This window comes from Toxorhynchites rutilus, chromosome 1 (genome assembly GCF_029784135.1).
Source record: "Toxorhynchites rutilus septentrionalis strain SRP chromosome 1, ASM2978413v1, whole genome shotgun sequence".
In the NCBI taxonomy this organism is placed as follows: domain Eukaryota; kingdom Metazoa; phylum Arthropoda; class Insecta; order Diptera; family Culicidae; genus Toxorhynchites; species Toxorhynchites rutilus.
The window spans coordinates 105,811,567-105,839,385 of NC_073744.1; the positions used below are offsets into that span (position 1 = coordinate 105,811,567).

A 27,819-nucleotide genomic window follows, 5' to 3' on the forward strand; every position below is an offset into this window, starting at 1 on the left:
AAATTCATGATTTATTTTTATTTGCCTCTCATTATTCCCAACAAGTTCATTTATTTTATTTCTTGTCTGGTCGAATGTTTGCATTATGTTGTTTAGGTCATTGTTGTCCAAATTTCCAGTAATTGATTTAATTATGCTTCCTAAAGGGTTCAAAATTCCTCGCTTGGAGCGTTTTATTGGTTTCAGTCTGTAATATGATTCTAAGAGGCTTGTCATTCGAGCGTCTAGAACGTCATTGTATTCAGTAGTTGAGTCATTTAATTTGAGAAGCTTCAAAGTAGTTTGCAATATCTTTATGTTACTTTGAAATTTCTCTACGTCTATTCCGTGGATGTGCAGGTGATATGTTGTCACTATTTTCGCCTCTCTCTCCTTGAATGCTATTATTCCCGAGTGTCTTGATAGGTCCGTAATAGATATTGTTGCCATTGTCATCTGAATGTACCTAAAACGAGATAATAATTTGGTTATTCAAATCTGTTTTATTCTTTGGAAATCCTGCAGAAATCCTTGCGCTCGCTCCAGTGAACCTAAAAAGAAACTGGATTATTAAGAGTAAATAAATCTTAACCTTATTTTCTAATTTTAAATAGTTAAATTCACATAAATATAGGTCGTGTCTCTATGTTTGTCTGAGTCTTTTTATTTTGGATTTGTGTAGTTTTCTGTTTCTTGTGTCTTCGAATGTCTTTGTCCTGTCCCTGGAAACTGTATTTATTTTAAACGGATATTTTGTTTTGCTCTTAATACCTTGTCTAGCAACATACACTGTGTCATTAGGGCAGAGACTCGGTTCAGTTTCTCGATTTTTGTTATGATACTCATTATCTCTTTTTTGTTTTTCTTTGAGGCGAGTAATCGCTTCGTCATAAATTTTATTTCTATTGCTAATAATGTCGTCAATATTTAATGGTCTTTCGTCTCCTTCCTTGATGCCGAAAAATATTTCAACAGGTTTTAAATTTGTGCTGGAATGAATTGTCTTATTGTAGTGAGCCAGAGACATCTGGTATTGATCGACATCTCAATCTGGTATTGATCGTGATTTTATTCATCTTGACATCTGGTATTGATCGTGATTTTATTGGGAATAACATACCGAATTTCGACAATTTATCGACAGCTGTTATGAAAATGTTAGGTTGAGAAATAAAAATGTCTACATGAAGAATGTCCATAGGTTTTTTGGGTATAGGTGTTTGTGCGTAAATTATTTTATATGGGTGTCGCTCATATTTAGCTTTTTGGCATATTTCGCAAATTAAAATGAATCGTCGAAGTGTCTTTTTCATATTAGGAAAATAATAGTTTCTTTTTATTTCAGCAAGATTTTCTTCAATTCCTCTATGAGCTCTGGAATGAACTGTTTCAATTACTTCATTTTGTTCTTCAGAATCTCTTAAGTCAACCAGTATTTTCTGAGAAATGAAAATTTTGAATGTTTTCACTCTACTAAAATAATTTTTATATACGATTTGAACAGTGTTTATCAATCTTTCTGGGCAATAAATACAGTTTGTACGAGAGAAGTCAATTTTTGTTTTGAAAATCCTTATCAGTAGAGGAACATCAAATGTAAGTTTGGTTATTGTATTCCGGAATACTTTTGGGAAAATTTGTTAAAATTTTTCTTCTTCATTTTGACCGATTTTTAGAATAATTTGATTAGAAAAAGAATTCACAGGTTTTTCTGTACATGAAATGTGTCACTCTGTGTCATCTGTGTCACCTGAGTGCTGTGTAGCTGCACAGGATGTTTCGTCTCCACTATTTTCTTGTTTTTCTTCTTCATGCAAATTAGCTTCTAGAGGAATGCGTGATAATCCGTCTGCAACACTATTTAGTTTACCGGCTTTATATTGAATGTCGTAGGAGTAATCCATCAAAGCGATCATCCATTTAGCTATTTTAGTTGATGGATCTTTCAGATTCATGGCACCTGTTAATGGTTTATGATCTGTGAATAAAGTGAATTTTTTACCAAAAAGGTAAGGTCGAAAGTATTTTGTTGCCCAATAAATGGCTAGTAATTCTTTTTCTATTGTTGAATATTTTTCTTCGCTTTTGTTTAATGTTCTCGAAGCAAAAGCAACAGGTCTATCTTTTCCTATTGGCCCTTGTGATAGAACTGCGCCAATAGCATATTTTGATGCGTCTGTCGTGAGGTTGAATGTTTTATTGAAATCAGGGTATTGCAGTACAGAAGAACTGGTCAATATTTGTTTACATTTTTCGAAAGATTCTAAAAATTGCTCTGTATGAATAATTTTTTCGCCTTTTCTTAAACATTTTGATAAAGGCTTCGTTAAACGACTAAAGTCTTTGATAAATCTTCTATAATAACCCAATGTTCCTAAGAATGATTTTATATCTTTTTCTGTTATTGGAACTGGCCAATTTATTATAGCATTAATTTTTTCTGGATTAGGTTTTACTCCTTCTTCATCAACAATGTGTCCTAGGAACGCAACCTGTTTTTGTAAAAAAATCACTTTTATCTAATTGTACCTTTAAATTTGCGTTTTCAAGTGCATTTAAAACTCTACTTAGGTTATTGTAGTGTTCTTGTAGACCTGTGCTAAAAATGATTATGTCGTCCATATAGACAAGACATATCGTGCCAACTAGACCTCTAAGCACAGAGTTCATAAGTCTTTGAAACGTTGCTGGGGCATTCTTAAGTCCGAATGGCATCCGCAAATATTCGTAATGTCCGTCGTCAGTTGAAAAAGCAGTTTTTTCAATGTCCTTCGCATTCATTCCAATCTGGTGAAAACCAGAGGCAAGATCTAATGTAGTAAAATAGGTGCTTCTACCTAATTTGTCAAGAATGTCAGTTATGTTTGGAATTGGAAACTTGTCGTCTATAGTTTTTGAATTCAATTTTCTATAAACCACAACAATTCTCCATTTTTGTTGACTTGAAGCATCTTTTTTCTTGGGTACAACCCAAATCGGAGAATTCCAAGGAGAGTTGGAAGGTCTAATAATGCCTTCATTCAACATTTTTTGAATTTGGTTAGAAACTTCTTCTTTATGGCAATGTGGATAACGGTAACTTTTCTGATAAACAGGTAATTCATCTTTCGTATAAATTGAATGTTTCATTTCTGTGGTATTGGAAAGTGGTTCGCCTTCGAGATGGAACACTGATTGATATTCATTAATTACTTTAAGTAAACTAGGTTTTTCTTCAGAATTCGGATGATCTAATCTTAGATGATCGATTAATTTTCTATATCTTTTACTGTTGGTAAAAATATCAGAATTATTTATTTCTTGGTATGTTTCATATTGTTCGAAATTGTTACATTCTACTTCAAATGGGGAATCCAAACTGAATAATTGGGATGTTTTCGATTTATTCTCGATTGCTATGAAAGCTTTGTGATTTTGGGCTTGGTATAATCCAGAGCAAATGGTTAATTTTGGTAAAATGTCAAGATCATGTTCTATTTAAAAATCTCCATTTTCTATTGAAACTGGAATTTCTATATTCGAAATTGATTGACTTGGTATTTCTTTTGAAATTATTTCAGGGTATTTTTTATATAATTTGAATGTTTCTCCTGCAATTTTTAAAACATTATTCCTTGTATCAATGACTGCACCTAGTTCTTGTAGTGTCTCGTAGCCAATGAGGCCATCGAAAAATTTATGAAATTCAAATACATGGAAAACAAAATGTTTTTGAGTAATCTCAGGAAACGGATTAAATTTTACGAAACTGTCGATCAAATGTTTGCCTGCGATGTTTGAAATGATTGCTGGAGTTGTTAGTTTGCTTGGTGTTTTGACCACTCTAGGGCTCAAATAATTTTTATTAGCACCTGTATCGATTAATAGTTTTAAATCGAATCCTTTATTAGTCTGACGTCTTAGATAAGGGATAAAATTCATGTTTTGGGTTTTGTCCCGAGGACTATCTGAAAATTTAGATGATCTGATACTTCATTGTTTTCTTCAAGTGGTTTTGAATCAAGCGATTTTAATTCAGGTTGTTCAGTTTTTTCAACAAGTTGTTCATAGTCTCTATTGGGATTATAATATTGATCGATTGGATAATAATAATAGGGATTATAAGAGTGTTCATAATAATCTCCTGTAGCTTGTGATTCTTCTATATGAAACTGTGGGTTATTTTGCAAGATAGGAGGTCTGTTCATATAATTTATGCGATTAGTTCGAATAGAGTTATCAATTTTCATTGGTTCAGGTTTTGGTTGGGGTGATGAAAATGGTTTTGGAGCAAAGACATTTTTGTTAGGCACTGGGAGTCGAGGGATGTTTGGAATGTAATTTTGTTGCGGTCTATAGTTGTCAAATGGGTTATAACTTGGAACCCCAAGTTGGATGCATCCTCTGCGGAGTAGGGAAATGATTTTGTTGGAGAGGTGGTCTATAGAAATTATGAGTAATTTGTGGAACTGCTGGATAAAAATTTGAATTATTTGGATGATTTCTGGAAGGAAAATTGTTTTGAAAAACGAATGGTGATTTAGGAGGACGGGGAGGAGTCATATTTCTGAATAGTCCTGTTTTTTGTTGGAAATTTTGCTCTTCAATGCTTGCATCGAAGGCTTGTTTTAATGATTTAGGTTGTCTAGCCCTTACATTGCTTCCAATCGGCTCTCTTATTCCAGCTAAAAATACTTGTAATGCATTATCTTTATATGTTTCAATGCGATCTTTTTTATGCGATTATCTTGAATTTCAATGTTCACATGATTAATTAGATGTGATAGTACATTTTGTACCTTCCCATAAAAGTCTTCAATGGTCCCAATCTGCTGTAACTGAAACATTTCTCTCGTTAGTGTTACTGGATCTCTTTTATCACTATAATATGTAATGAGATTGGTTTTGATGTCGTCCCAATTCAAAGGTGTTCCATATATTTCAAGTATTTGATCAGCTTCTCCTGTAATTTTAGTTCGAATGGATTGAATCCATATATCATAAAAAGGTGTGTTCTCCATTGTTTGAAGAAATGGAATTAAATTGTCTACAGCACGAATAAAAGCGTGTAGTTTAATCGGATTGCCCGTAAAAGTTGGCAAATCTTTTATGGTTTGGGGTGTTTGCATAGATTTCAATATTTTGTCGGCGTTATTAAACATTACTGCCGTTTCGTTTGCACGTCTTTGTTCTTCATCCATTGTATTTGGACTTGGAGGAGGAGTAGACATTTTGAAGTTAAAAAATTAATAAAATAACACACTCACTGAGTTTCGCAAAACTGTATCTAGTATTTAAAGTATTTGTGCTTTTTCACAACACAAAATTAACTTATTTAGTATTACAAAGCTCACTTTTTATTCGTTAGTTTTGTCGTGAATATCAACACTTTTAGCTTTCAGCTTAACACTAGTTCTTTAAGGATACTTACAATATAAAAGGAAAAAGTCCCATGTCCTTTGGGGTTTCCTTCGGGATTTGTAGATTCGTCGTCCGTGGCACTTCCGATGTTAAAACTAGTCACTCTAATGTTCAGTTAGATTTCAACGTTTAACACTTTCAGCTTCGCTTTGTGAATTCCGGTGTGATGTCCATTCACATAGGTTTCACTAACTTAACCACTCGCGACGACTACCGACTGCGCCAATTAACACTTTGGTTATATGAATTTCATAAAAAAAACAATTTTATTTCTCCTCAAACTTTACAACACTACGAACTTAACATAAAACCTTTTGATTTCAAATTTTATCTTAGACTGAGCTCTCCTCCTCAATTCTATCCCTTTTTATTAATATTTATCCTGAGCTAGCAAATTCCAACTATCGTACGATATTCCTTGTTTATTTTGTCGATCGTCATTATTCATCCTCCGGCTGGTTGAAGTTTGTTTATTTATGCAATGTCTTTATCGTTGCCCTTGATGTTGTGGCCGAATTCTGCTGACCGCTGATTTGGTTGCGTTTGTGACTGTTGACTGTAGAACGTGAGAATGTTTACGCTTTGCGATTTCCCGATCGCTGATGGTGTTGACCTTAATGCTGTGTATTCCGCTAATCTAGATTTACTTCAATTGTTGTTGGTTTATTCTTTTTCAGTGATAAAATTATCCAGACTCCTAGGCTGCACGACATTATAAAAAGTAACGAAAATCGGCTGACTAGGCTGGCTTGGAAGATTGTAGAACCAACCCTTTATGCTTGTTTGGCTCTGCTTTGGGAGTTTGTGTTGATAACTTATATATATATATATATATATATATATATATATATATATATATATATATATATATATATATATATATATATATATATATATACATATATATATATATATATATATATATATATATATATATATATATATATATATATATATATATATATATATATATATATATATATATATATATATATATATATATATATATATATATATATATATATATATATATAATATATATATATATATATATATATATATATATATATATATATATATATATATATATATATATATATATGTATGTAGATAAGAAAGTTAGATTTTTTATTTCATCGACAATTTTGGTCACCCTATTTTTGATAACTTAAGAATGAGTCGAATTGTAAATTCTAATTTCCACTTAAATGCACCTTCTGGACCATTGTGCAGTGGCCAGATACAGTAGAACCCCGATTATCCGCGGAATAGTCTGGTACCGTCTCCTCGGATAACGCAATGAAGGACTGAAAATGAAGTGCAAACGCAAAAAAAAAAGATATTCCAGCATGTATTATCAATACAGAAATCATTCAATTTTCATCTGTAAGGTCGTGTATACCACAGGACAGATAATGTGAAAGTCTTGATCAAAACAAATGATCAAGAGCCTGCCACTTTTTGGCAGTTCTATAGGATTACTATAGAGCTCGCTTCAACGGATAATCCGCACCGCGGATCATCCACTCCAGATAATCGGGGTTCAACTGTAATGTGAAAGCCATGACTAATACAAAATTACATGAGCCTACCACTTACTGACGAAATCCGGGAAGACATATCCGGATATACCAATAGAGTCCATTCAAAACTCTCGTCTTTTTACCGCTTGACGGTATCTACTGCGAAGGGTTAATACTTTTCTGGTCATATGCTTGGTGTTACTTATACAGACGTGAAATGTAGCATCCTCAGCATCAGATAGCTAACCTCGTGAACACAGTGCCATAATTTAATGGAACAAGTGCATTGAAGTCGCTTTTTACGCGGTTTTCAGAATTTACGCTAATTTCGGAATTTACGCGGTTTTTTACGTTGATTTTGGAATTTACTCGGTTTTTGTTTACACGGCACGTATTGCCCGCGTAAAAAGTGACTCCAGTGTACAGTATAGTTGAATTGAAAATCAGAGACTGGTTATTCCGAGAACATAGTAGTCATGGATTTGCGAAAACATTCTAGAAACGAAAAGTCCAAGAACTGGTAAGTAGTAAGTAGAGATGTCGGTTAATCGTTCGATTAATTCAAATAATCGAATATCTGCAACTATAATCGAGTAATTTGGTATCGAATAATGAGAAATCAAAATATGAATACATTTAATAGTTATCACAGTAATCGCGATTGATGAAAAAAGAAACCATTTTCGAGGTTAATACATTTTTAGGTCAAGAGTTAGGCTATGGATTTTTTTATCAATCATGAAATGGTAAATTTATCAATATGCTGAAACATCATTTCATTCAAAAACCATGATTCAACTCCATGTTTATTTTACAATTATATTTAATGTAACATTTAAAATTATAATATCATATTCTTTTTTACTATGCAATGTCTGTTCATTATTATTACAAGAAAAAAATATTCGATCGAATATCGAAAATATTCGAATGAATCGAATATTTCAAAATGATCCGACGATTAATCAATAATCGAATAAACGAAAAATTTAGACATCTCTAGTAGTAAGAAGTAAAACTGAAGAGCTGGAAAAAAATAATTTTTGAACAAAATTGAATAAATTATATTGGGTGTGCAACTTAATTCGTTCCGTTTTTTTGCATGATAAACACATTTATTTAAATAAGAAAATTAGTTATTATATTATTCGAATCTTTCTGGCACTTTACGGATTTCGTCGCGAAAGAAGCATTAAACTTTTAAAGGCAAGATCTGGGCTATAGAGTGTGTGAACCAGAATTTCCCATTCACTACTTTTCAAATAGTTTTTAACTCGAACAGCAACATGGGATCAAACGTGTGCAATTTGGTTGGTTCAGGTCAATCACGGAGAGCAACTACGAATTGTACAGTCTACCCAAGCTCAAGCTCAGGCTCAACAGCAACATGAGACCAAACGTTGTCATGATGGAATATTGTCGACTCGTATATTGTCGCATAAGCTGAATGGTTTTCGGCAATAACTCGCTTTAAACGGAACAAATGTTGCCTGCAGAAGTCTCAATTGACCCTCTCAATCCCATCAGATACATAATTCGACAGAATATAATTTTCTTGCTTTTGGTGCGGTTTTGAATCGTTTAGAAATAGCTTGTCGAGCTACTTCCAATGATTATACAAACTATGTTGCGGTTGACATTTGAATCTTGATCGAATAATGTCTCTAATTATTCGTCTTCAATTTTTTTCGCCTTTTGGCTTAAAAAATTAGGTTACCTGGTATTTCTTCTGAGTCCACTTGCTGTGATATGATGTCAATAACAAATGGAATCATGGCAGAGTTCCGATGTTTTTTTTAAGTTTTTCATATTCATTACATGTCTCATATAGAGGGAGATGAGGGAACCAGCCTTGTTTTCATTGTAGATTGTTCGGTCTCTCCCTGCGCTGCAAAAGGAGCGGGATACGAAATGGGTGAAAATTGAAAAATAATTCAAATTGTGCACTGTTGGTAAAAATAGGGTATGGAAAAAGGATTCTCACGTATTAACGCCACCGGAGGGCAATTCTTATTATGCATTTATTTTTTTCATGATTACATTTATTCAGAGGTCGATGTAATAAGATAAGTCACCATCTAACGAGAATAAGGAACCAAGGCGGCCCCAGGCCGCCAAGGTGACGCTATCCGGGTCGGCCGCCGACCCGCCGTCGGAGGCAGCGGCCTCTCGCAAGCAAACCTGTGTTCCACCGATTGTCAGGTTAATTTGAAACATATGAGACGATCCTTTAGTTAGATCAAATTTGCCCTGTTAATTTCGTCTTTGAAGTATGAATGATAATTTCTAAGCAAAAATTACCCGGGCAAACTTAACGCACCAGGGAAACGTATGCCGTCTGACGCTTGCTAACACTCGGTCGGACCTAACTGAAGGACCGTTTCCTATTTTCCAAGCTAACCGGGGAACACAGGTTTGCTTGCAAGAGGCCGCCGCTTCCGATAACCCTCTCCGTCAAATGAAACTACGCGTCAAAGAAAATGAAAGGCATTAACAAACGGGAGGCAGCTCCGAGAAAAATTTAAGTATCAGGGACATACCAGTCGAACAGGACACCCTGTAAAACGCAGAGAAGTTTTTTCATATATTTAATATGTTTATAAATTTAAAAAAAATCGTTTACTGTCTAAAATTTTTCAAGTAGAATATGGATGCTTATCCCCTGTACTATCTCAGACAACACTGTTGCTGTTATTTTTATTATACTATATTCTTGGTCCGTTTTACCCCGGAGAATCAATAGTTACACGTTTTTTTATAGTAGATTAATATACGCTAAATGTCATGCAGAACAACGAAAAGGTAAAATCCATGCAGTTTTTCATATAACAATTTGTATTCTTAAAATATTAGTTCTCGTATCCCGGCTTCCCCTAGCGATTTGATATAAACAATGTAGAGTAACACGGGGTGATTTGGTCATATGGGGTGATTTGGACCACCACTTTATCTCAAAAATCACGGCTCAACTTGGATTTTTTATAATATCATTTCCTTCTATAGTTGAACCGTATGTACCTAAAGTTAAAAAACTTTGGTAAAACTTCACAATTAGAGGGAAACGTTAGCATAAACACAGCAAGTACTTTGATCGTCGAAAAATGTGAGTTTTCCGATAGTCGTTTTAAGGTTTTTCCCGCTAATTAAACAAACTTTTCGTGTATTGTGCTGTAAAGTTCTGTTCGCCTACAGAAGAGGAACAATTTGATGTAGCGAAACTGTAAGTTTGATAACAATAAATGAAATTAATTGCATTTTAATTTTTGCGTGTTGTGTGGGGTGACATGGACACGTTTCTGTGGGGTGAATTGGTCCTACAGGTTTGAGACTTTCCTTTTGTCTAATTGATTCCAGATGCCGCTGAATTACAAAAAGAGGATGGACAGACAACGTTGGAAAAAGGAGGAGCTTGAAAGAGCAACGCAGGCCATCGATAACGGATTTTCTTTGATCAAGCATCAAAAGTGTTTGAAAATGCTCGACCAACAGTGAAAAGATTCATGCAGAATTCGAGATGGTGTCAATCAAACTTTTCTGGTCTGGAATCTGGTCAAGACACCTGGTATCGATCCCAAAACATTGTTACTGATTGTAACATTATCCCAAAATACTTTACATAAACATAAGTATGTTTTTTTCGATGAAACACACACTGGACCAAATCACCCCACAGACGGTCCAAATCACCCCGCATCAAATTTTAATGTCCAAAAATCATCTTTTTTATTTTATGATATATTTGGTAGATTGAAGCTTTATATAATGATTAAACATTATTTATTGAGAGAAAACAAGTGTAGCTCAGTATACAATGTAACATTTTTTATTTAGACCGTATTGGTTTGGAAATATTAGGCGATTTGCTTAGGTGGTCCAAATTCCCCCCTTTTCCCCTACAGAGAATGAATATAAAATCGAAAGTCAGCTTGAATGGACTGGAAGCATTGATATATCAATCTTTAGTTGATGATATAGTATGTAAATAACATTGAGAATAAGGATAGCATTGCAATCTGGGAAAATTTGCTGCAGTCGAAATTGAACTTATTGACATTTGAAATATTTTTCTGATGTCTTGAACTTTCACTTTCCAGCACCAGCATTGAAAAGAATTGTTTGATAGGCGATCATCTTCAGTAGTTTTCAGTTATCAGCACTTGCTTAGTGATCTATTTCCCAAACTTATTGAACCCACAGAGAAGGTTACTGCAAACAAGATTTTCTATTAGGTTCATCGGAAAGATCGCTCGGTTTTTAAAATAAAACAAAATAATGTCCTTTTTCGTAGCTCGACATTATTATATTTTTTTGCTTATAACTTTCCCACCGCAATGGCAATTGATTTCATGATACATTGCGTTACAATAGATAATGGCAGAGCAAAACTGTTTGACATGTCCATGATTTTGGAATGTCACAAACGATTTCAATGTAAAATCAACATATGTAAATATGGATAGCTCTACAATATCTTTATTTGTAAACAATAATGCCGCAGAATTTATGACAGTTAATTGATTCTTGATTTCTTTTTCTTCAACTGAAGTTGATGTTCCCATTTACCAATACTGCTATATTATTCTCATCATACCACATATTCAACACATGTTATTTATAATAGAAGGGTGCTCCGTTTTGTGTATAATTTTCCGTATCCGTTTATTCCCATCATTCTTGGTATACACACTCTTTTCGGTAATATGATACATCACGATCGTGTAGGAATGCATGTTGAGAAGAAGCGTTGATACGTCGCTAAGGTTTTTTTTCCTCTATCTTTGCCCCTAAAAATTGGTACCGTCATCCGAGGGCAAATTGATCACCGGCGTGAAATCGATCAAACGTACTGTCGAAAAGAAATTTTAGTTTTTGGAGTGATTATATAATAAGGTTCTTTTCGTAAATGGTTTCCAACGAATGACTTATTAAGTTGAATAAAAAAAAGACGGGTGGGTAATGTCGGGGACATAACCGGAGTGACGTAGGACTAAACAAAGGGGACAGTTTTTTCTAAACATATATTCTAAATATATTGTTTTATTTTCTTCTCCTACGTGAATACCTTCCTATCTACCTGAAATATGGATTAGTTTACTGTTTAATCTTTATGAACATGTTGGGAGTTCTGAAAAGAGTCTTTAGTGTTGTGTTTTTGCGTTTTTTTACAAATTTTCTAATTCTTTTCTCACTGTCTTATAGTTGATTCTTGATTTTTTTCTGAAGGCTTTGTACTTATTAAATGTTTAACGCCGGTCATCTTTTTGCGTATACACATATCGTACAATCAAAATGATGGCTGTGATAGGGAATGCATAGGTGGTCATCAGCTCATTCACTATCATATATTTCACTAGCACATTACCGTACCTTAAACTGTGGTTTCGGAGACGAATGAATTGTAAGATTTGTAGTCTCCGCAAACAAAGTAAATAAAAATGAAAAAACTGAGGTTTTGGAGACGAACTCTACGATATGTCGAGAAACAGACGAGTTATAAGCGTTCTGAAAAACCAACAGTGAATAAAGGGCGGAGGACCTTCGGATTGAAGTCCTTTAAAATACGAACAGAGCAGCAGGAAATGCATAGCTCATCATATTGCTCCTTAGTTATGTTTCTATACAATGCAGATGTAACGTCAGTCAATTTTCAACATCAGTTATCAACCTAAGAAAGCAGTTCTTGCTACCGAGAAAATTCGTTAATGCCATCCTGCATACAATGTGTTGTAATTTGAAGCCACTTTTGATTCGGAGACCATACATGGGTTTGTGAAAACTGAATGATTAATTTCAAAGACCTCAACCACCAATAAGTTCAAAAACAAGCATAAACTAAATAATTCAGTTCATATTATATGTCATTGTTCCAATGTGGAAGAAATCTGATCATTCCTAGTTTAACTCTCAACATAAGCAACCCTCGTTGCCATCGTGACGGTGTACGTGGTTAGCGTTGTCATGGACTCTGATGCACATAAACATTACTAATGGAACATGTTGGAAATAATAGTTGAGGGAAATGAGAGAAAATAAAGTGAGTTCATATCCAAGTGTAAAGTACGCGTTTTATTCCGTATAAGTGAAAAGGCCATTTATTTCCGATTCCCTCTGGTGTTGCTGTGGACGTGCCCTTGCACAATTCCTCTAGAAGAGCAGGAAGTGATCCTTATTACTTCAGCTCTCTCAGCATTGACCAGAATTTTTGAGAAGACTTTACAGTCCATAGCTCGTTCCCCCGGTCGGAACATTGGTCCTTCGAGCCGGATCTCGAGCTAGTTTTTGAAGATTGTGATTGGCTATCACTAGTAAACAAAATAAACAGTGAAGTGCGAAAAAACAAATCGTGAACATTAGTGAACAAACCGAAAGAGAAAGAGTGAAAGTTGAAAATGTTACCTCGCACACCATTGAATAGTGGCAAACGGCAAACGCCTTTGAAGATTGTAGAAATGAATGAAGATAGTGACGAAGAGTTTCGAGGCTTTGCACAAACAAAGAATCCGGAAGCAAAAAGGTTGTGTCGCCAGCGTGATCGTGTTCTTTCCAAGGTTAAAAGGATACAAGCTGCCGTGGAAAACCCAGAGAACACATTAAATCATCCGCACCTGAAAGTCTATTCCTCGAACCTGGAATCCGCTTATCAAGAATATTGTAAACTTGATGACCAACTAGCATCGTTCGAAGAGGAGGATCAATTGAACGAAGATTATTCATTCTTCGAGGATCTCTATTTCGAATTGGCAACAAAAATTGAAGCTCTAATGATAAACGTCAAATCAGAACCAAGTGTGCAGTCTTCGATGCAAAATATGCAATCAATTCTCATTCAGCAACAACCTCTGAAGGCCCCAATACCCACTTTTGATGGGCGCTATGAGAATTGGCCAAAGTTTAAGGCTATGTTCTTGGATATAATGTCGAGGTCCAGTGATTCAGATGCGATTAAACTTTATCATTTGGACAAAGCGTTGATAGGTAACGCAGCAGGAATACTTGACGCCAAAACGATAAACGAGAACAATTATCTGAACGCGTGGGACATTTTGAATGAACGGTACGAAAATCCCCGTGTGATCATCGACACCCACATAAGAAGTTTATTATCGCTGAGAAAGATGACTGCTGAAACGTATCGAGAACTCCGTCAATTGGTAGACGATTGCATCAGACATGTGGAAAGTTTGCGATTTATGAAGCAAGAATTAAGTGGTGTCTCAGAACTATTCGTAGTATACCTACTAGCAGCAGCTTTAGATAAAAATACTCGCAAACAGTGGGAAGCTACAATCCAGCGAGGTCAGCTTCCGAATTATGCTGATACCATATCATTTTTGAAGAAACAGTGTAACATATTGGAAAATTGTGAAACCGCATCGACCACTCGAATTCAACCCACAGTGAAACCAATCCTTAATACATCGCCAAGAATAGTCGGTATGAAAAGTTTTGCAACAACAAAGGATTTAAATGCTCCCGCTGCATTATGCGATGTTTGCAAGCTGCCTCATAAGAACTTCCAGTGTGACATCCTGAAGAACATGATAGTTACAGAACGAGTGGAGAAGGTTCGATCTCTCGGAATGTGCTTCAATTGCTTGCGTGTAGGTCATTGTATAAGAAATTGCCCTTCCGACGGAAAATGTTTAAAATGCGGTCGACGTCACCATACCCTGTTACATGATGATGTTGCATCTAGAGAAAAACAATCCAACTATAAATCTGATCCGGAAAGAAGCGTGTCGAATCCAGCTGCTGCATCATTGAGTGATGATGAACCAATAATTCCGGAATCAAGAGTAGCCAACACTATTGCCAATACTTGTTCGATAAGGATCAACCCGAGAAAGAATGTTTGCCTGCTGACAGCGTTAGTGAATATAATCGATAAACACGACAAGCCTCATCCGTGCAGAGTGCTTTTGGACTGTGGATCCCAAATAAACCTAATTTCAAAAGATATAGTGGACAAAATAGGAGCAGAAATATCCCCAGTGAATATTCAGATTTCGGGAGTGAACAACAAGTCCAGCAGAAGCATTGGAAAGGCGAACATCGAGGTTCATTCCAGATGTAGTGATTATCAAACAACACTAGAATGTTACGTGACACCATCAGTTACCGGAATTATTCCAAATGTGAAATTCGACGTGAGCAGCTGGAATATTCCCGCTTGTTTTCAACTTGCTGATCCAGAATTCAATAGGCCAAATACAATAGACATGCTGATTGGTAACGGTCACTTTTTCAATATACTAAAGTCCGGAGAATTCAAGCTAGAGGAGCATTTACCGTCGTTGAGAGATACCCAGCTTGGATGGGTCGTCACAGGAGAATATGCAGAGCAGCCCAAATATTCATCATATCCACTATATTCGCACCCAGTTACCGTGGAACAAGTATACGATGCCATAAAGGAATTCTGGAAAATCGAGGAAGTTTCAACCAAATCAGCATTGTCTTCTGAAGAAGAAGAATGTGAACAACATTTCGCAAGTACCTTTCGAAGAGACCCATCCGGCAGATTCGTTGTACAATTACCATTGAAGGAGAATATCAACCAGCTCAGTGATTGTCGTTCTCTCGCTTTGAAACGATTCTACCTTTTGGAGCAACGATTGTCACGGAATATAAATCTTCGCGAGCAGTATGTTGCTTTCATGAAAGAATATCAGCAACTGAATCATCTCAAACCAATCAACGAACTAAAGGATCATCCTAGCCTTCAGAAGTTTTACCTGCCCCATCATGCTGTGTTGCGTCCAGACAGCTCATCGACAAAATGCAGAGTAGTTTTTGATGCTTCAGCAAAACCGCCGGGAAATGCAATGTCATTGAACGATGTACTCAAAGTGGGAGGTACCATTCAACCAGACCTCATCTCGTTGGTCTTACGTTTTCGCAATCACCGAGTGGCTTTTACGGCAGATATTAGCAAAATGTACCGCCAAATTCAATTAGAACCCAGTCAGACCAGCTTACAACGAATATTTTGGAGAGATAACCCAGGAGACCCGCTCCGCGTCTATGAATTATCAACGGTTACCTACGGTACGGCCAGCGCTCCTTTTTTAGCTACGCGTTGTCTAGTACAGTTGGCACAAGAAGGAAGATCGAGATTTCCATTAGGTGCATCCACGATTGAAGAGGAGTTTTATATGGATGATATGCTTTCGGGGGATAACAGCTTGCAGGAAGCTTTGGAGCGTCAACGACAGGTAAAGGAGTTACTTGCTAGTGGCCAATTTCCAATACACAAGTGGTGCTCCAATAGCCATGTGTTCTTACAGCAGATACCTATAGAAGAACGAGAACAAAGCAAATCTTTGGAAATACAAGGTGCAAATCCGATTATAAAGGTGCTTGGCATAGTTTGGAACTCAGAAACGGATGAATTTCTGTTCGTTCCAAAACCAATGATTTCAACTTCCTCGTCTGAACCGGTTACAAAACGAAAAATTCTTTCGACGATAGCAAGATTATTTGATCCTCTAGGATTCCTGTCGCCATTCATGGTCCGTCTTAAACTCTTGATGCAGCATTTATGGAGAAGTAAACACGCCTGGGATGAAGCAGTCGATGAAGAGGTCCAATATTCCTGGCAACAAATCCAAAAGGCACTTACCGAATTAAATAATATTAAAATTCCTCGGCGTGTAACATGTGATGGAGCTGTGTTTTTCGAGATCCATGGATTTGCTGATGCGTCACAAGATGCTTACGGTGCATGCGTTTATCTACGTAGTGTACTGGCAGATGGGACTGCAAGACTCCATTTGCTCTGCAGTAAATCCAAAGTGGCACCTTTGAAGGAGATGACAATACCCCGTTTGGAGCTATGTGCAGCATTGCTCTTGTCTCGTTTGATAACCAGCGTTTTGCCAGCCATGAAGATGTCCGTAAAGCAAGTCGTTCTGTGGACGGATAGTCAGATCGTACTGGCATGGCTGAAGAAGTCACCAGAGAAATTGCAGCCGTTCGTCAGAAGCCGTGTTGTAACTATTCGAGAAGAAACTAGTAATTTCCGGTGGCAATATGTTAGAACACATGAGAATCCCGCTGATATCGTGTCACGTGGACAGATGCCAGCTGAATTGAGGAAAAACAAATTGTGGTGGCATGGCCCGCCATTTCTTACTACCAATGAGTATGAGCATTCTATTCCTGAGGATATAGTTGAAGAAGAATTGCCGGAAATGAAATTGTGTCAAGCAGTGCTAGTGAAAAGTCAGTCCAAAGAACCAGATGTGTTTCTAAAATACAGTTCCTTTCGAAAATTACAACGAATTGTAGCTCTTCTGTTGCGTTTTAGCAAAAATTGTAAGGAGAAAACGTTCATCAAACGAGAATTTAATCCAATACCGACGATAAAAGAGATGAGGAATAGCTTGGAAACAATCATCCGAGTTATTCAGCATAATGCATATGAAGAAGAAATCGCTCTCGTGAAGTCAGGTCAACCTTGCCGCACAATTAGAAGTCTCAATCCGATATGGGTAGATGAAATTCTCCGAGTGGGTGGCCGCTTAGAACATTCTCAGTTATCTTTTGGAGCTAAACATCCAATGATTATGCCTGGTCAACATCACGTGACTACTCTTCTAATCCGCCAGCTACATGAAGAACATCTACATCTAGGATTGTCTGGATTAATTTCTGTTCTTCGTCGAAGATTTTGGGTGACAAATGTAGCTACCACAGTAAAAAGAGTCATTCGATCTTGTGTACGATGTTTCAAGGTGCGTCCATCACAAACATCTCAACTGATGGGTATGTTACCAGCGTTTCGAGTGAATCCCGCTCCACCGTTTTCAGTTACTGGCATTGATTACGCCGGCCCATTCCTAATAAAGCACGGACTTCGAAAAAATATCCTGTTGAAGGCTTACTTATCAGTATTTATATGCATGGTTACACGAGCGGTGCATTTAGAAGTTGTATCTGATCTATCTACAGATGCTTTTATCGCAGCACTACAAAGATTTGTGAGTCGACGAGGATTACCGCAAAAAATATATAGCGACAATGGTACGAATTTCCGAGGAGCTCATCACGAATTGAATGAATTGTACCGTTTATTTCTAAAGCAGCAGACGCAACATCAAATATCATATTTCTGCCAAGCAAAAGGTATAGAATGGCATTTCATTCCTCCAGATGCACCGGAGTTCGGCGGAATTTGGGAAGCTGCTGTGAAAAGCGCTAAAACTCATTTAAGACGTATAATTGGAACAGCCAAACTAAATTTTGAAGAACTTTCAACTGTTTTTACTAAAATCGAAGCTGTACTAAATTCGCGGCCTATGTTTGTGACCTCATCCGATCCAAATTCAGCGGAAGTTATAACGCCAGCACACTATTTAGTTGGACGCCCACTCACCGCAGTTCCGGAACCTTCTTACGAGAATGTGCAAAGTAATCGTTTAGATAGATGGGAATATCTGAGAAAACTGCGAGACGATTTCTGGAGGTCCTGGAAACATGATTACCTTCAAAGTCTTCAACTTCGAAAGAAAAACCAGAAACTCATGACCAACTTGAAACCTGGAATGGTAGTTCTAGTGCAAAACAAAAATTTGCCGCCATTGCAGTGGAAAATGGGAGTGATCGAGAAAACTTTTCCGGGGAATGATAATTTGGTGAGAGCTGTAGATGTTCGTTGCGATAACACAATTTTTCGTCGTCCGGTTACCAAATTATCTGTTTTACCGATTGAAGACAACACTTCATTGAAATAATATTTCAACGCGGCGGAGTATGTTCCAATGTGGAAGAAATCTGATCATTCCTAGTTTAACTCTCAACATAAGCAACCCTCGTTGCCATCGTGACGGTGTACGTGGTTAGCGTTGTCATGGACTCTGATGCACATAAACATTACTAATGGAACATGTTGGAAATAATAGTTGAGGGAAATGAGAGAAAATAAAGTGAGTTCATATCCAAGTGTAAAGTACGCGTTTTATTCCGTATAAGTGAAAAGGCCATTTATTTCCGATTCCCTCTGGTGTTGCTGTGGACGTGCCCTTGCACAATTCCTCTAGAAGAGCAGGAAGTGATCCTTATTACTTCAGCTCTCTCAGCATTGACCAGAATTTTTGAGAAGACTTTACAGTCCATAGCTCGTTCCCCCGGTCGGAACAGTCATATTATGTCACTTTAGAATGCATTGGTATTGTGAATAACTTTTAATAACTCTTCTTTGAATGGTTTAATGGCCCTGAAAAGCGCCGTGTTTTACGTTGGCTGGTTTTGCCACCAAAGCAGTCTGTATAAACAAACTTTTTTCTTCTGCTACCTGCTGCCGTTTTGCGAATGCGTTTGCCACTCGCTGCAACTGCCTGTTGCTGTCTTGATGTCCACCGAACCAAATGTGTTCTGTTATGAATGCGGGTTTTCTTATCGTCGCGAGCAGCTTTACCAGTCAACTCGATCACTTCGGTGGCCGAAACTATATAACGCCGGCTAGGTAGACTGGTGCACTGGTACTAATTCGCTCGGCCTAGCTACCTTTGCGGAGCAATTGGCGAATACACCTACGGGGAACTGCACACTTGCACGGTTCGAGTGGGACTTTGCCTTTCCCTTAACTTGTCCTCCTTTGTCACGTCCACACGTCCACGTTGCTGCTTGTGTTGCTTTGTCGATGTGATGCGATGCGATGTTGAACGATGCCGTACAACCACACGGGTTTACGGTTTGAAAGAAAATAACATATTTTTTTGGGGTCCGCGTGTTTTATACTCTAGCGGTACACACTCACAGGATAGAGACAAATCGGCAGACTCAGCCAAAGGGGCGAGTCCAACGAGACGAACGAATGAGCGTTAAAAGGCAGCGATGGCAAAAAAATACATTCATTACGATTTGTTCGCTCGTTGGATTCACATGCAGGCTAAAAAGGGTCCTTTTCAGGATCACAAAATTATCTTCAATCTAAAGAGTTTATCGTTTTGTTATCACTCGATATCCCCATCTTGTTCGGCTAAACCTTCCTGTTTAGCGATTTGTTGCCACTCGCCACAGCTTTCACAGTTGGAAAATTTCTTCCCATCCATCTTTGTGACATGTTGTACAGTAAATTACATTCAATGCGACGTGCCGAAGCACCACTCAGTGTCGCATTGGAGGCGATTTTAACCTGTAATTGAACATTTGCGATGACAGTGGTACAGTGTCGACTTTCAATGTGGGGTCATAATTTGGATCTCTATGTTTACAAAAATGTCCAACTAAATATGTCGCATTACATGTCCGTCCAATTAGCTAAATGTCGAACTAATTGCAAATTACTGTACTTTCAATCTGGAAACAATTTAAGAATTGGTGAAAATCGAATAATCAGGCAATTCCCCAGCTATCAATAAGCTCAGAACAACTGCCAAATTCACATACTCATCACTCGCCACTCGCTGCAACTGCCTGTTGTCTTGATGTCCACCGAACCGAATGTGTTCTGTTCTGAATGCGGGTTTTCTTATCGTCGCGAGCAGCTTTGCCAGCTAACTCGATCACTTCGGCGGCCGAAACTATATAACGGCGGCTAGGTGGACTGGTGCACTGGTACTAACGCGCTCGGCCTAGCTACCCTTGCGGGGAACTCCAGACCAACACGGTTCGAGCGGGTTTTGCCTTTCCCTTCACTTTTCCTCCTTTGCCATGTCCAGACATGGCTGCTTGGGTTGGTTTGTTGATGTGTTGTGATGCGAACTGATGTGGTGTACGGTTTGAATGAGAATGATCGTTACGGCAGCGGAGCGGGGACTTTTAAGCTGACTGGCTGGCTCGAGAATCACGCATGTGTGAGACTGCGACCAATGTTTCGTTCTTTTTTTTTCTTTTTCCTTTCCAATCGTGCTTCATTCTATTTCGCTGCTGCTCTGGTTGCCCGTTTTGGTCGGTACGATTTGAGGAGCACAAAATGGACCAATCAAAAATGGACACATAGTGCATTTGGACAATGCTTGATATTTCACAATTATTCAATTATTTATCTCAAGAAAAATGAAATGTTATTCGTTATGATAGATGCGTAGATATATTTCCTATCAATTGATGCAAAAACCTTTGCGATCTATTGAGAAATGCTCGAGTTATAAGCGTTCCAAATCTTGCATTTTTTCCTACTTGTTCAGTGCCTAGATTTCCATTTCACCCCCTATATCTTCCGGTTAGACGTAGTCCTACGTCAATAATATTTTTGTAAATAGCATTTTCGTTTCCATTTTGGAATGGTAAAAAAACATTTCACTATCACCTCACAACGATATTGATAGACGCTAAATCAATAAATTCACACCCAGTCGATACACCATGAGTTGAAAAAATTATCAAAATGTTGCATTTATTATTGAAACAAGTGAACAAAATCAATTTTACAAAATGCATCACGAAAGATAACTTCTTATTCATTAACCAGACAACCTAAATCACTGCAATCGATCCAACTAATGATCGCAGTGGCTCAAGGCTCCTACAGAAGAATTGTTCACTGTTTGCTTTAAATTTTTCGCTAAAAATTTTCTAAACTAACGCTTACGGAAACTTTTCAATGGAAATTTTCATGACGTTTTGTGACCCCAGCACCAGTACTAGTTCTAAAAATAATTTGGTATAAATTAAAGAAAATTCGGAAATATTTACATATTTCTGGAAATCGTGATGAAAATTTTACTTCCATCAAGCCTTCAGCAAAAATGCTTCGACGCCCTCTCGGGTGGCCTTCACGGCTGATACCTTAGCCATGACCGATGAAAATATGAATGTCGGCATGTTCTTCATGCCGACATTCATATTTTCTTCATGTTCAATCTCCTGCAATGATTTAGCCTCCGTATTGACTCGGGTGATGTATTCCATTGGGGACGTCTGTGATTGGTTGACTATATGCACTTTGTGCAACTGTTTGAAGCTCGAACCAGCGTTTCAACTGGCCAATCAAATAGGTTAAAAAATTACCAGTCGTCTTTCACAAGCATCTCCATTCAAGCATGATGAAATATCATTGAGTGATCGGATGTCAAGCCAGGGAAAAAGTTCCATCGTTTTACCTACAATTTTTTTCTCAAAGTCACACAAATAACTACCATTAAGTATTTACAAATCAAATATCCATAATATACAAAGTGCTATGATCTGACAGTAATATATGTGGTATGCTCTTCGAACCTTCGAAGTTCATTACATTTTTACAATTACTATAACCAAAACGTTTTACTACACTCAATCCTTTGTTGAGACATCGCACTAATTTTAAATCAATTAATTTCAACGGTTCACAACGATGTCTCAAAATTATTAAACTGTCAGCACGCGATCTTCTGTACTTAGCCCAAGTGTTGTAGCATTGTGCACGCTACTCTTCAAGCAGTATTCGTTGGTGATGAATGTTGCTGGCTTTAGTCTATTCGTTCTAATAGGCCTCATCAAAACAACCCTACATTATTTTGCTCGTGCGTCAAATTTCAATTTCAATTCCGCCAAAAGTAATCAATTCTATTTCATGTTTCTCGCTTTTATACTTCGCGTTACGCTAAATAAATGCTCAAACTCGGCCGACACGTACTTATTTCTTCTGACAGAATAGAAATCATTCTATCGCGATTTTTTCCTGGTTCCCAGTTCCATCTTTGATTTATACTTTTGAACTTATCAACTGTTCTATTAATTGTATTATTCTATTATCTTATTTTTTAATTTAACAAATGAATTCCGACAGACCCATAGAGAATACCTGAAGTCACAGCAACACAATTATGATATTTTTACGTTTACGTTACGTTATTATGATACTTTTACGTCTATCAGTATCGCTTATTGCGATTATTATTTCTTCTCGTTGGCCATTGTAGCCATTCTCGAAATATTTTTAAAAATATTTCTAATTTATTGTCTTTTTTATAGTAAATAATCCCTTTTAATATTTTTGTCGTGTTATACCGTCATGTTCATGAAATTTTATGAATTTGCTTATAATTTCCAACAACTTTTCAAAATACATCGTTATGGTAAAGACATATGTTTAGGAGTTGCGTTACAAAACATTCGAAGACATGTGGGTTAATACAAAACGTAGCGAAACTAAAAAATCTTTTTTATCTTAATACAAACTTCAATCAATCAAAAAAATTGTTGGAAATTATAAGAAAATTCATAAAATTTCATGAACATGACGGTATAACTCGACAAACATATTAAAAGAGATTATTTACTATAAAAAAGATTATAAATCAGAAATATTTTTTTAAATATCTCGAGAATGGTTGCATTTGGAAGGAGATTGATAATAACCCTTTTTTGTTTTAAATCACATCAGAATTCATAATTTGTGGCTAAGAATGATTGCTAACATACAAAAATTCGAAGTCTCGAAAATTCCTAAAAAATCGATGTTCCACAAATTTCGTCAAAAATAGTTTTACCATCTTGGGCCCATTTTTTAAATTTTCTACATGACTTCTATTTTATATGAAAAAATTGAAAAAACTATGAAAAATACAAATTTTTTGATATCGCAAATTAAAATTTTATTTTGTAAATAAAAAAAAGAGTACTAATTTTTCTTCTCAGTGTATATCTTTTTCAAATTAAGCCAATAATACTCTATAACTCTCTCTAACACACTATTTCGGTACGACTCATATTTTTTGAGATATAAATTATCAAAGATTTTTCTTACTCAAATCGATACGCCCTTTTCAAAAGGTACGCTTGAGTCAAAATATGAACCATGATGATGTATTTGGAAAAGTTGTTGGAAATTATAAGCAAATTCATAAAATTTCATGAACATGACGGTATAACACGACAAACATATTAAAAGGGATTATTTACTATACAAAAGACAATAAATTAGAAAAAAAAATTTAAAATATTTCGAGAATGGCTACATTTAGAAGGAGATTGATAATAACCTTTTTAGTTTTAAATCACATCAGGATTCATAATTTGTGGCTAAAAATGATTGTTAACATACAAAAATTCGAAGTTTCGAAAATTCGTAAAAAATCGATGTTCCACAAAGTTCGTCAAAAATAGTTTTACCATGTTGGACCCATTTTTTAAATTTTCTGCATGACTTCTATTTTGTATGAAAAATTTAAAAAAAATTTAAAAATATGTATTTTGGATATTGCAAATTAAATTTTTATTTTGTAAATAAAAAAAGAGTACTACTTTTTTCTCAGTGTACATTTTTTTCATATTCAATCATCAATACTCTATAACTCTTTCTAAGACACTATTTCGGTACGACTCAAAGTTTTTGAGATATAAATTATCAAAAATTTCTCTTACTCAAATCGATACGCCCTTTTCAAAAGTTACGCTTGAGTCAAGAAATTCCCAATTGCTGTGGAAAACTCATATTTCCTCTAACCCAAACGGAATATACACTTTCATTCGAATCAAAAATACTCATGTTTTGTCATTTGTCGAATTCATTTGGAATTACTCATACACTGAAAAAGACGCGCAATGACAGTAGCTTTCCAACGAATGTCTGAAAATTGATTCATTGGAATAATAATCATATTACGCCATCTGTTGTAAAATTGAAGAAACTTACCGGTACACCTAATAGTTTTGTTCACTATTTGGTTTGCTGTTTCATGTTGAGTGCAAGAAAGGTAATAATCTACTGTAAATGAATGAGCAAGTGATATTGAATGAAGGAATTTCTATTAAAATAAGTATTGAAGTAGTATTCTTAATATGAATTAAGTTTCGATGCATAGTTCAAACTCCGAACAGCAGATGTTGAAAAATACTATTTTCAGGCAAACACAGTAATAATTCACTAATTCACAATTCAAGTCCGGTTCTAGAGCAACAATAGAAGAGGACTTATCACCATTTGTAAACAAATGTTCGTAAGCCCTTTCCTCGCAAATCGTAGGCTACTCTTACAAGCCAATGAAAATAACATTTATTTTTCATCGGGTTTTCAACTAATACCGCAATATTTCTGCACATTTGTGCTTTTCGGAATTTGAGATAAATATAATTAAAAATATTGTTAGTTTTTTACCATGACTATGTATTTGTAAATCAATTTCAATGTAGTCTAAGGGAAAAGGAGGTTTAATGTTATTCAAAAATCAAATTAAGTTAGCGGAACAGTACCATTTTGAATAATGAGATACTATTTAATGCCCAACGAGGCTTTAGTGTTCGGAATTCGAGACAAAACGTTATTAACTGGAATAATTTTCAACTATGCAGCTGTCACCTTCGATCGGTAACGAAGAAGCTTCGCCAGTGTATGGAGTTCGAAAGTAGCACCGACAAACTTTGAAAACTCAGTCGTATTACTCTGTCGCCCTATATCGTATAAGAATTAGTTTTTTCATTCGTTTTTAGTTTATCAAGTTTAACAATCGAAAATTTTTGTGTTTGTGTTTTTGATTGTTGAATAATTTGTACAATGACAGCTTTATTTTCAAGAAGCTAACATGATTTTTTTTCCTTGACTTTCAGACTACAACCAACTTTACAATCAAGTCAGCAGATGACACAGGGTATGTCAAACACGAACACAGGATCACGTTTGGAAGGATCCTCACCTCTCGTAATGCCAGTATTCCCTCTAAGAACGTCACATTCTGGGCATATGCCTCATTATTCGCCATATTCACCTTCAAGGTAATTTTCGTATGTGTATTTTCATGCTTTCTATGTTTTAAAGAAATATATTTGTTGTTTGGGTAGTTGGTGGGATGATGCAATAGCATTCATTGATGTTTTGAGGTTCTGTTTGTATCAATCTTGAGTCATTATTGTTCACCTTTCTCGCCGAAAGCTTGAAGCCACCGGTAGTATGGTTTTCGCGTCTCGACTACCGATAGATTTTATCTGCCTTAGTGTTTATTTTTTGATATCGGGCGTTATCCGTACATTGGAGAAGTGTAATGAAAAAAGTCAACAGCAACCAGCAGTATGAAGAAGATCAGCACGTTAATACACAGATGACAGTGTGAAAACAGGTACCAAATCAATTTTTATTGTTCTCTGAAACATTACCTCAGCTGTACCAGAGGCGAAACAGTTAATCATCTGGATCTTGCAATGCGAACCAGATCTCAGACACTCAAATCATTTATGCTCAAACAGGGACTAGAAGGTCCTACATTGAAAGACATTCCTTTCGAGAACGACCATATCAAGCCCCCATCTAGAACAGAGGTCAAGTGAGCAACCTGTTCAATCAACAATGATGTGTGTCTTTTTTATCGTTTCCATCGGCCACGTTCATTAAGAAATATCTTGAACCTCAAATGTCAGTTTTATGCAAAGCGGCGCATTAGTAATAGTGATCGCTTCATACATAGGTGACTGCGTTTGTCCTGTCGCACTTGAAAATGCAGAAAAGTATTTGAATGATGGTGGGTTCAGATGAAAGGTTTAAACTCGAAAGTCTGCTTATTTCGAAGTGTTGTGTTGCGTGCGGGTTGTGTGGTGTGGGCAAGTTTAGTCATCAGATTACATTATTCACGTTGACTGAAAACCAAAACTGAAAAGAAAATAAGGATACTCGGGATAATATGGAAATTACAATAAATTACCTTCGATAATTCCTCATCCATGCTACTAATGTGAAATAATATACAAAAATTTGAATTTCTTTTTTTGAGATTGTCTACCTGTCCTATGAACAGTTCGTTTTTTTTGCCTAACTCATGACCACGATTTTTTCCCGGCTGTAGACTCGACACCCTGCTTACGGGAAAAGACGAAAAAGAAATAAGTGTAACAGAAAAAAACGTAATGTCACAAAGACCTACTAGAAATATTCTCACGCTTCTCACACTCATTCCCTCTTCAAATATTCGATGTCTCTTAACATCATGCGCCATTTTTATTATAAGTTAGCGAAGTCTCAATCTAACGAGGATAGAGAACCGAGGCAGCCCCAAGCCGACGAGGTGCCGCTATCCGAGTTGGCCGCCGTCCCGCCGTCAGAAGCAGCGGTTTCTCACAGGCAAACCTGTGTTCCACTGATTGCCCGGTTAGTTTGAAACATAGGAGACGATCCTTTAGTAAAGTCTGACAGTTTACGTTTCCCCGATTAATTTTTATTCTGAACTATATTATTCAAAACAGGCCTCATACCACATGCACAGAAAAAAGCACGCTTGCTTTTATAGAATCCAGTACTCCCAATTAAAAACGATGAAGAAATCTAAAACACTGCTATATAACGCAAAATAACTAATCATATATCGTATTCCACATTATTTATTCTTTTTTTCACAGGTTTCACATAGATAAAAGATGCCAACAGAGATGTTCATGGAGATGTTTTAGTTTTGCCTTAATTGTGTTGTCGCTGATTCTCACATCAATGCTGACCTATTTTGCCGGTAAGTATTCTTACTACATATTATTGTATTCAAAGTGCGTTCTAAGGGAACCAATCATTTTTTAAAACATTTTCGTCGAATATCCCGCAACGTATTTTGAGCAAGCTCTAGAATACGCGTGACCCCAGAGCAAGTCGGAGCAAGAAATCTTTGACGAAAAATTCCCCGACCAGAATGGGAATCGAACCCGAACCCCCGGCATGTTAGGTGTGACTCTAACCACTCGACCACGGGAGCACACTGAACCCATAAATACTTATTATTGGTGTTGGAGGTTGGGGAAGTAGGCCACCCCTATACGATGTGCTAGGTGTAGACGTGAATTCAGGAGGTTGGGGTTTAGGGAGTGTGGCTGTATTTACCGTTGGTTGCAGAGTTGGCTGATGATTTACAGGCCTGCTTTTTTTCTTTAGAGTAGTGTATACAGAGCATCCCCTGTAGTTTGCAGTGTGGTTGCCACCGCATTTGCCGCATTTTTTGCATATTTTGCTGTTCTTGGGACTGGGCATTTTTTTTGTCTCGTGGTTGCCCCTGCAAACAACGCAGACTGCTGGGAGGTT

The 27,819-nt window shown here is 36.5% G+C and overlaps 1 protein-coding gene across 17 annotated transcripts in view; it reads left to right on the plus strand.

Moving 5' to 3' along the window:
* The window catches only part of LOC129762448 (teneurin-a), a 305,694-nt gene that overhangs the window by 141,247 nt on the left and 136,628 nt on the right, over positions 1-27,819 (plus strand). For 15 of the 17 annotated variants that reach the window (XM_055760685.1, XM_055760686.1, XM_055760687.1 and 12 more), the window contains 2 exons: positions 25,377-25,541; positions 27,153-27,259. In XM_055760685.1, the coding sequence (XP_055616660.1) occupies positions 25,377-25,541; positions 27,153-27,259 (272 nt within the window). The remainder of the gene's footprint in view (positions 1-25,376; positions 25,542-27,152; positions 27,260-27,819) is intronic. The other 2 variants (XM_055760700.1, XM_055760702.1) reach the window with 1 other exon arrangement.